The sequence below is a fragment of the Callionymus lyra genome, chromosome 12, assembly GCF_982586985.1.
Source record: "Callionymus lyra chromosome 12, fCalLyr1.hap1.1, whole genome shotgun sequence".
Taxonomy (NCBI): domain Eukaryota; kingdom Metazoa; phylum Chordata; class Actinopteri; order Syngnathiformes; family Callionymidae; genus Callionymus; species Callionymus lyra.
This window is the reverse complement of record NC_141829.1, coordinates 9,647,377-9,658,544: the sequence shown is the minus strand read 5'-3', so window position 1 is coordinate 9,658,544 and position 11,168 is coordinate 9,647,377. Positions and strand designations below refer to the sequence as shown.

Here is an 11,168-nt window from a genome sequence, read left to right as displayed (position 1 = left end):
GCAGCGTTTAGCACCTTGTGAACGGCACCGCAGCTGTTTCCTGTCAGAGTTGGATTTCTTTCGGCTGGAAACGCTTCGGTCAGAAACATTGGCAACAATTAGGGAAGGTGAATGTTCCTCGTGTTCCCAAAGTGATGACGTGCCGGAGGAGCAGGGGAGGATCTCAACAGTCTCGACACAACGTAGATCATGACCTCATTTTTGTTTTAACAGAGTCCATAAACATCCCACTTTTTTTGCTCACAGAATTTTGTGACTTTTGATTTTATAAATGATGAGCTGTGATACTGGACTATAAAAAGGAAGCGTGGTCTGCTTCTTATTCAGACCTACTTAGTTTCTGAGTATTCAATTATTTAGGTTTAAAAGTCCTATTGGTTTCAGTGACAACTCCATCACATTAAACCAAAACAATTAAATATCTTTAATTGAACCCAAGGAAAGAGTAGAATCCAGCCACAGCAGAGACGCTACACTTTGAAGAGCGTCTGAAGCTGTGACACAGATGCTTTCAGTAATATTTGGTAACCTTAACTTGATGACGATTCAGGTTTAGTTGAGCCTAACTTGATAGCCCTTAAATAATGACAGTTCAACCTGTTAACCCTAATTTATGGTAGTTCAAGTGAAGCCTTACTTGACGACATTTCAAGAAAAGTTAAGCCTAACTTGATGCAGCTTGAGTTAAATGAACCCTAACTTTTTGTCAATTCAAGTAAAGTTATGTCTAAATTGATGACAATTCAAGTTTAGTTGAGCCTCATTGAAAGATAATTCAAGCTAGTTAACTCTCAGTTAGCTCTACATCTATTACAGTTCAAGTTAAATTAACCATAACTTGTGATAGTCCAAGTTAAGTAAAGAGATGGATGGATGGATGGATGGATGGATGGATGGATGGATGGATGGATGGATGGATGGATGGATGGATGGATGGATGGATGGATGGATGGATGGATGGATGGATGGATGGATGGATGGATGGATGGATGGATGGATGGATGGATGGATGGATGGATGGATGGATGGATGGATGGATGGATGGATGGATGGATGGATGGATGGATGGATGGATGGATGGATGGATGGATGGATGGATGGATGGATGCTTTATACATCTCAGTAAAGAAAGGGTAAAACCGTAACCTTTTGATGGTTAAAGTAATGTTAAACATACTTGGTGGAAATTTAAGCTTAACTAAGCCTAACCTGATGGTAATGCAAGTTAGATTTAACTGTAACTTGATGTCCATTTAAGTTAGGTTAACCCTTACTTAATGAAAAGCTAAGCCTAACTTGACGACAATTTAACTTAAGTTGTGTCTAACTTGATGACAATTGAAGTTCAGTTGGGTGGGAGACAATTCCATCCAGTTAACTTTCAGTTATCTCTTCATTTATAACAGTTCTAGTTAAATCAACCTTAACTTATTTTAGTCCAAGTGAATTTATCTCTCAATTTATGATGGTTAAAGTAAAGTTAACCATAGTTTGATGGAAATTTGAGCTAAATAAAGCCCAACTTGATGATATTTCAAGTTAGCTTTAACTGTAACTTGATGAAAATGTATGTTAAGTCAACACTTACTTGATGAGAATTGAAGACAAGCTAAACCTAACTTGACGACAATTCAACTGAAGTAATGTCTAACTTGATGACAATTGAAGTTCAGTTGAGCCTAACTGAGAGACAATTCAAGCATGTTAATTCTACATTTATTACAGTTCTAGTTCAATTAACCCTAACTTATTTTAGTCCAAGTTACTTTATCCCTCACATTTTGATGGTTAAAGTAAAGTTAAACATACTTTGATGGAAATTTAAGCTAAATTAAACCTAACTTTACGGTAATTTAAGTTTGATTGAACTGTGACTTGATGTCTATTTCAGTTAAGTTAACCCTTCCTTAATGACAATTAGGTAGATTCTTGTTGTTGTTGCTAGTCTTCAGTGTTGAAACATGAGAACGTTGTAACATTATGGACTAGATTGGAGACCAAATGTTCATTTCAAATCAGTTAAAAACTGATAAAAACTAGAACAAAAATACCTCAAATCCAACAGATTCTTCTACTAGTACTACTAGTCCAGGAGGGCAGAGTCTCCTAATATAAGTCGAGAGGTGTTGACCCCAAATATCTGTCTAAATTTACACCCCAGGTTCTCATGACCACCAGCAGGATCGACCACCCACCGTGTCCCTCCTAAACCCTTCTATCTGGTCTTGTCTGAGCATCTTCTACCAACGAAGAAACTGGCAGATCTTCATCAGCACGAATAATAAAGTCTATTCTTACTTTTTTATTTGTGCCGTAAAGCAAAAAAACAGGCGATTCCTTAAGCTCAACTTTGTTGCGGCGGAGACGCCCGTAAAAAAAAACAACTTTTTACGACGCTCCGACTTCTGAGGGAGACTTTTTCGTCTAAATCTTTTTCAGCTTATCTGGTGATGAGGTTTTTTGCATGTAGGAAGAGCCGCCCGGGAACATGGGTGTAGCTCTCCCTCGGCCGCTCAGAGGATGGGAGAGGGCTGACAAAAGGGGGAGGAAAATTAGGCTGGCCAGCATTCTTCTCATTTAAAGCTGTAACTACAGGAAAAAAAAAACACTCACGCAGTCTGGGCTGGGTCTGCTTGCTGCTTACAAGGAGAGGCGCTCATGGTGTCGCAGTGATAACCCTTCTTTTTTTTTTTTTTCCCTTCTTTTCATCCCCCCTTTTTTCTTCTCTCACACGGACGGCTCATGTCGGCTCTATAGACATGATGGGCTTTTTGCATTTGAGGATTGTCCTTTTTTTGGCGGTGTCGATATCTCAGGTTTTGATTGTAAGATGTCAAGCAACTGATGGTGAGTACCTTCTTCTTTTTTTTTTCCTTTTGCTACATTGATTTTCACGGCACAGATTTGAACCAAAAAACAAGATGATAACTTGAGATGTTTCTGAGACTGTAATTGCCGGTGATGTCACCTTCAGGCACAGTGGAAAAAGCAGCACCTTTTTGGGGTGTTCTATGACTCCTGAAGTACTTTGGAACGTTCATTATGTTCTTCCACATCCCCCCCCCTCCCCGTCCCCTCCACTGTTCCTCTGGCTGGCCTGTATCACACATCTGCAGAAACCATTTGAAATACGGGAAAACATGTTAATTCGGTGCAGATGTGAGGAGACATGAAGATGTAGGATCAGTGGAAAACACCTGAGAGTTGGACTTTTTGCATGTTTTTGGTGAAGCCAAGAGAGTAAAAAAAAAAAAAAAAAGGCATTTTTATTGTAGATGTATTTGCTAAAAATGCTGGAAAGTTGATTTGGGATGAAGTCAAGAGTTGATAGATTTTATTGTTTTAATTTAAACTTTTAACGTTCTGAGTTTTCGTTGGCAAAATGATTTTGCTCCTCCTTGTGGTTCACGGTGATACACTTTATGTACAAGTTTGGTATACGTTTGCGTACAATTGAAAAAAAGATGGCTTTAGAAAAATTGAGAATAGCGCCCCCTATATAAAAAAAGGCTGTACTAAAACAGTGATTAACAATACTTCTTTAATTCATTTTCAACTACTTGAAACTTTATTTTAAGTTAAATGGAAATTATTTTTGTAAATATTTCAGTCTTTTGAGCGTAAGTTCAGGATATTTTCCAATATTGTTAAAACTGATATTTCTCCTTACTTTTTAATTGAGTATCTAAAATATAAACTCAGAATAAGTGTATTCGTCCTTTAGCCAAATTCTTGGTGATATTTGATAAGGTTTCGTGAAACAGTGAATGAGGTTTTATGATGCTGTTTTGGTCATTTTCACGTTTAAGTAGGTGGCGCTCTCGTTTTAAAGATGGGTGTTTCATTTTATTTTCCGTTCAGGAAAAAACGCAGTCAAGTGGCCTTTGAAAATGAACGTATTGCATCATGAAACTAGTGATGGTCTGATGAAGCTTCATGAAACAGTTTCATGTTGTTTAGAGGTCAGTAGGTGGCGCCATCAATTTAAAAATGATGTTTCATTAGAACAGTTGATATAAAACGAGGGAAAATGGTACAGAGACGCCATCTAGTGGACTCTGAACATAATGGGACTGCTTCATGAAGCTTCATCAGCTGTTTCATGAAACCTCTTCAACTCATCACTTTAATTTTAAAATTATATAAATATAAAAATGTTAACGTTAAATGAGTTTTTTTTAATAAACTATATATGTCGAAGTCAAATTTATCAACACTATTTTGAGGAAAATACATACTAGCTTAATACAAAAAAATGTTTAAATTTAAAAATCTATTGTCAATTTGAATTGCGACGGATTCATTCTCCTTAAAATACTATACAACTTAAGTTTATCTCTTGACTAAGATGAAAACATTGTCAAATCTTTGGCTAAATGCAAGATTAGCCACGATGGAGAGTCTTTTTTTTATTTATCTTTTAAATGTTATGACTTTAAAAGGTTTTTCATGAAGTTATAAATGCTGGTCGTGTAGTTGATTCTTTCTTCTATTGATGGGGAAAGGTTTACTGAAATAATCCCAGGAAAAAAAGTTTTTTTTTCAATGTCAGGTCCATTCAAGTCAATTCAATGCTGTGGTACATTGTTTTAGGTGTTGTTCATTCTTTAGCATTCGTGTCCGTCAAACCAGCTGGATGCCAGACGACACTGTGCCTCAATTAAGTGTAACTCCCATTTAATGAGGCTTTTATAAGGAAAATTAAGCAGCAGTTGACAAAAGTGAACCATTACCATCGTTCCTCAGACTTTAGCAAAGGAGAGCAGATGGAAAGAGGTTCTTTGCGTGTCCAGACGTTTGCGGAATTCAAGGAAGGAAAAAAAAAACCAATACGTTGCCTTTGAAGACCGAGCACACGTTTAAAGCAAATGTGGAAGTCGGCGCACTTGAGCAGATCTGGATATAAGAGTCAGATGTTCCAACATGTGCTGACAGTTTTGCTCGCACAGGAGGATTATTTGGCAGCGGAGATCAAGAAAGAGTGAGCTCGGAGCTGCCGGTTTGACCGAGCGTGAAGCCAGTGAAGATTACCTGGTGCAGGAAGAGGCTGGTTTTTGTGGACCAGTGGATGTAATGAAAGTTGAACCCACCATCCTAAGATCTTTACAACCTTCTGACTCTAACAAGCTACATCTTAAAAGTTCACCTTTACCATTATTAGCTTCCTTTAATCTTCAAGAGTAGCTATTGATTTACGTTGCATTTGCAAATGATTGGCTGTAAACTGTAACACGTTATGTGTCTGAATACAAAAAAACGACAAAAATTAAGAACATGTGTCATGTCTCAAAGAGAAGGGATGCGGCCAACTTACAATTTTTCTCAAGGGGTTAGCATTGTTATGCTAATGGTACCCAACATTTTATTTGACTGAAAGCTTTACTATTTAAACTCACATTTCCAAAATAAAAACAACAAGACATTTTGAAAGGATTTGTTTGTTTAAAGATGGAGGGATCAAATCAGAGTAACGTTTTTTTTTATTGTCAAACAGTCATAGTTTAGCACGTATTCAACAGAGTAACAGAATCCAGCTATCAAATTGTCTGACTTGTTTACAAATTGATCTAGATTTGTTAACCATCCCTGACTAATTTAACTGTTTCGCAGTCACCCAAAAGTAAATTAGGTCAAATCTCAACAATTTCAGGTACTAAGAACTAGTGATTGACTTAACTTGTTAATGTGTTTCTTGTATATAGCCTAGCTAGATAGCTTGTTTTGCTTTAGCCGTTGCTAACCAATATTCAATTCACTGAACCGCTGGGACAGAACTTAATGCCTAAAATCACAGGATGCTAATGCTTCTATGCTATCAACCACAATGCTAAAAGCCCTTATTATAGTTAAGTGGTAATTGTGGAAACAGTCTTGAAACAAAGTCGAAGGATTCAAACAGTTTAGGTCTTCGAGACGCAAGCAAGCTAGCGTTTAGCTCAACTTTTCCACACGGACAACCCAACATGAGGTCATATTTGTCTTCCTAATGACTTCCAGTTGTTGATGCCAACTCGGCTGACATCACAACAATTCTTTTCTTTTTTTTTTCTACCCAAATCCTACAACGTCTAAGACCTGTGAACCTGACCAGGTCCACATACGGATCTTGATTAAAACCATATGTTGTACATTTTTGCTCCATGACTTGATTATACGCCTCCTTTCTGTCCTCCTCACCCAGTGTTTAGGTCCCGTATACACACCACACCGGCCACCACGGTTTATCCGAGGTGTTTGTTTAGGACTGTCATATGGAGCATATGGTGAAACAGTTTTTTAACTTTCTTTGTGTCGGGGTGCTTCATGGGAACTTATAAACCAAATGATTGCAGTCAGCAAATGGAGTCTTGGGGTTGGGGTGGGGGGGATGGCTTCCAGATGTTAAAATACTCTCTTTGGCAGTATTCGGAAAATATTACAGGAAAAAAAAAAGGCACAGTAACAGATGAGAGGAAGGCGGGAAAAGAGGGGGGAGAAGAGTTGGCCGATGTAAGGCGTCCCATTTGCAGCAGGAGATTGATGTTCTCGCTTTTCTGATGAATAAACAGCGTTCGGGGGATGTTGACTTTTTCTTCGAGATTGTTTACGTCCGTTCAGCTGAGGTTTTTGTGTGTCGGAGACATAACTATCTGTGGAGGTGGGAGGAGAGACGGTAAACATGGTCGTCTGTCTTTAGATTCTATCATATAAACGGCCCATCAACTATTTAACTCAAATTATATCCTCAAAAGAATGTGTACATTTACAATCAAGGCTGTTTTTAAAAGAACATTTCTGGTCAAACATTTTTTTCATTGACTCACTTTCTTACTTTATTATAGGGGCGATTTTTAATATATATATATATATATATATATATATATATATATATATATATATATTTATATATATATATATATATTTTTATTCCTTTTTTAAAACCTCCAAGTGCATTTATTGGGGGTTTTAAAATGTTTAATAAATGACAAAAACAATTTAAAAACGTGACGTTTCAGGACATTTTTTTTTTTTCATCTCAAATACTTGAGAAAAACTTCTTTTAAGTTGAATTCTACAGTAGAATTTTAATTTTAATTTTAATCATATATTAATTATATATGATTTATATTTATTTTCGTTTTTTCTGTCTTCGTAATTTAAGTATTGACAATAATAGAATAGTATTATATTATTATATTTAATAAAACCTGTAATAACAATAGTGTTGTTTTTATTTTATTATTAGATCAAATTGGCATAAAAGTTTGGGGTTTTTGTCATTTATTTATTTAATTATGAATCAGTGCATAGTCTCAAGTAGTGGGGGAAGACATGGGACAGGTCCATTGCTAGAGGAGAGATGTGTACATTCTTCTTAGATCCCTCCGTCACAATTGTTTGGAGAGGTTTTCATCATATATAATATTTACAGTTAGTACAAATGTCTCAAAAGAAACTGACCTGTCTTTGGCCTCTCAAAAAACTCCTCTGTTTGTCAACACTTTACTCGGGTCATTCCTAAAAGTACAAGAGATGTTTGGCCAGTTGTAACCTCTATTGTGTAGCACTGTGGGACTTCTACACAAGGTTGGCCCAAACTCTTTGTCACCTTTACTTCCTTTTTTATTGTCCCTTTGCACAAGACCGTGACTCACTGGTCCGCCGGGCCCGTAAAAAACACCTCAAACGGAACCCAAACGATCAACCACAACCTTTAAAAGGTGCAAAGAGCTTGTTGCGAATGTGATTATAATCCTCCGTCTGATTCTCAAACACCGGGTTCGCTTGTCTTAAGGCCACAAAATGGAGACTTGACAGCCATAATTGCACGTTGTGGTCCAAACCGAACTCTTAAGTTGTAGTCAGGTTTGTGTATGTTTGGGCCGCTGAGGGCGAGCTGGTGGACGTGCACGGGTGTCGGAGGGCAGTGCGGGTTTTCGCCGTGTGGCCGGCGGCCTCTTAACAACGTGCTGTACTGTCGGGATGAGTTGCTGGTGAAGTGAGCCGTAAAGGATTGTGAGAGCTTTGAGATTAAAGGAGGTAACAAGACGAAAGGCCTAAAATGTCTGACTATGAAGCAGAAAATTGAAAAGGTTAGGCTTGTCGTACAGCAAGAAAGATGCTATAGTAAACATAAGTCTAGCTATACAGTTAACCTGACTATTACCCTAACTCTCACCCTCTCCCTGTCCCCGTCCTTAACCCTAACCCTAACCCACCCTGACCCTAACCCTAACTATTATCTTGTTCCTAAACCTAACTCTAACCTTTTTCCTAACTTTAACCCTGTCCTTGTCCTTAACCCTAACCCTAACCATGACCCTAACCCTAGCTCTAAATATTAACCTGTCCCTAATCCTTACCCTAACTCTAACTCTAACTCTTGCTCTAGCTCTAACCTTAAACCTGAAACCTTAAACCATGACCCTCCCCGTAACTCTTACCCTTAATCTTACGCTGTCCCCAACCCTAACTCTAACCATATCCCTAGACCTAACCGTTACCCTAACTCTTACAATGTCCCCAACCCTTACTCTGACTCTATCCCTAAACCTAACCTGAAAGCCTAATTCTTACCCTGTCCCCAAACCTGAGCTATGGCAAAGCCATGCTAGCTGCCAGACCATTGGAGTAAATGGCTACTTTTCCTTTCTTCTGGTAAAAAAAAGGGAATTGATACTATTTGATGTACAGTTAGCATCACCCAAATGCTTTAAACAGCCTAAAAAAGCATTCATTTTTAATCAGTTGCGAACTCAAACTTTCAATTCTCATCAGGCATTATTTATTGTTCTTTTATAGGCCGGTTTCTGTTAAAACCAGATGAATGTTCCTCAAGTGGCTTGTATCCAGATGAGCTAACTCACTTCTGGAATCTTCATCTAGTATATCCAGATCTGTAGACCTATTTTCTCTGCCATCTGTTATTAAGATCTTTTTTTTTCAAAGTGGAAACAAGAACATTCTCAAAAAACAAACTTTTGGACATATTCCTCGTATCTAAGACATTGTAGAGTTTTGGAAATAAACTGTCATGACTTGAATCAATATCACAATCGAACCATAACACGTTCCTAAAGAGGACGAGAGAGATAATCATGTTGGAGAATATAATCCTTCTTCTCAACACAATCCCACTCTTTGTTTCCACTGATGAGTGAACGTTCGCCAACAAATGCTCTTCACATTCAATGACGTGGACTCGTCTCTCTTGCAGTCGGTGACTAACCGTCGCCATGATTTCATCAAGTACAAGAGGCAGAGAAAGAGGGTTTTGGAAGAATCACTTGAAAATAAAAGCATAAGTCGGGTGCGATAGATGTGTTTACAGAGTTTAGTGGTAAAGCCTCAGTGTAATTTAGCCTTGATTGCATGTGAACGGTAAACAATGAAAAAGACGAAAATGTTGTCAAGTTTTAGGTTTACTGCTGTTTGCTTCAGGTATTGCATATAAGACTGAGTCAAAGTAGTTTTAGACCTGGTATTTTTTGTGAGAATTTGGGGAATTCATGAAGGTTGTTTCCTTTAAGATAAGACAAGAGGCTGATAACCAGCAGATAATTGCTGGCAGAAATATGTATACATGTAAATGCTGCTTGAAAGCCAACTATTTAAAATGCTCTTTACAGTGTATTGTTTAATTATACAATTATACAACATTTTTTGTTAATAAATTATATTTAGAATCCATTTTGTAATTTGCATTAAAAGTTCATTCCTTTATACTTTGAACCCTTTAGCTAAACAGCTTCATGTACAAATATATACATGTTAAATCAGGGAAAATAAACAGGTTTCTTGAAATACGACTAACGTCAGAGTGACGAATAAAAAAAAAAAAGAAAAGAAAAGTACACAACTAGGTACACAATCAACCAACTTAGCACTTGAGTTTAAGTGTTAGTGCAGATATATAAAACATACCATAGACAATGTTGATATCTTGAAGTAAATAAGTACACTATATCATATGGAATATACTAGTTAAAAAGTTTAAAAAGTTTTTTACCACCAACAATGTTAAAGTTGATCTTGATCACAAACATAATTGCTTTTGACATGTATACAGATGATTAGTATTTGGCATTTTATCCTTTAACCAAAAATATTGGTGACCCAACACATGATCCCTGTTGCACACCAGCAAAGACTTAATTTTGTCCTGTACAGTATGTACCGACATTGTTTCTGTCAGATTAAATCTTAATGTATACAAGTAAAACATGAGAGATGCTAACATGAAGTGAGAAGCAACGATGAAAATGTTAAAATATAAAAAAATGATAAAGAAGAGAAGTATACTCTTATGAAAATTCTTCCTTAAACTGCTGTTTCCCAAAGATGTATTAGCCTTCCAGGTATCCTTGAGCTTGGAAATCAAGGATAAGAACTTGATCAAACGTGTCTCCATGAATGTTGTCTGGTTTTAAAGACTTATATTTAGCATATTGCTCTGTTAGCTAAAATCAGGTCCAAATATCTTTGTCAGAATCTTGATAAAACAGTTCCTGCAGAGGGACTTCCTGTCAATTACAAACGTCCTTGTTGTTCCTTGTTAATGTATAGAGGGTTTAAAAGTGCATTCATCAGGTTATGTTCAGGAAAAGTAGGTCACAGTTTTGTTTCTTTGCTTCATGTTTAAATGGAAAAAAAAAGAGTTTTGTGGATGTGAGACGAGCTGCGTCTCTCACAGCTGTTGATGACATCTCTGATAAGGAATGTAACTGTTTCTAATGATGGGAGGAGTTTCAGGAAGCAAACACGAGCCCAGAAACCTTCTTATTTATAGCACGGCGGAAAAATAATAAAAAATATTTTTCTTTTAAATCATATGAAGGAAACATCACTAGTTGTTTGCTTTGTTTTTTATTATTATTATGTGTAACAGTGTTTGATATTTAGCTTAGCTTAGCTTAGCTTTTCCTTGATACCTTCCATGATTTTAACCTATTTAGTCGTTTACATTTTTATTTATTCTATTTTTCTGATTTTCTATTTACTGATTCATGTAAGACCATTTGTATGGCAGCAGCACCAATTATAAATAACATTATGACCACCTACCTGCATGGCTCTTTTGCCAACATTTGTATTTATTGTAATGCTTTTGTCAAAGTGTGTCGTAATTGACTGTTAACATTGCTATCGGTTAAAAAGAGAGGAAATGCAAGTTAAGATTTTGAGTGAAC

At 36.9% G+C, this 11,168-nt stretch overlaps 1 protein-coding gene across 1 annotated transcript in view; it reads left to right on the top strand.

Moving 5' to 3' along the window:
* The first annotated feature begins 2,514 nt into the window (after positions 1-2,514).
* Positions 2,515-11,168, top strand: part of col5a2a (collagen, type V, alpha 2a) — a 34,579-nt gene continuing 25,925 nt past the window's right edge. The window contains exon 1 of the mRNA XM_087803447.1: positions 2,515-2,847. Coding sequence (XP_087659573.1) covers positions 2,760-2,847 — 88 coding nt within the window. The 5' untranslated portion in view covers positions 2,515-2,759. The remainder of the gene's footprint in view (positions 2,848-11,168) is intronic.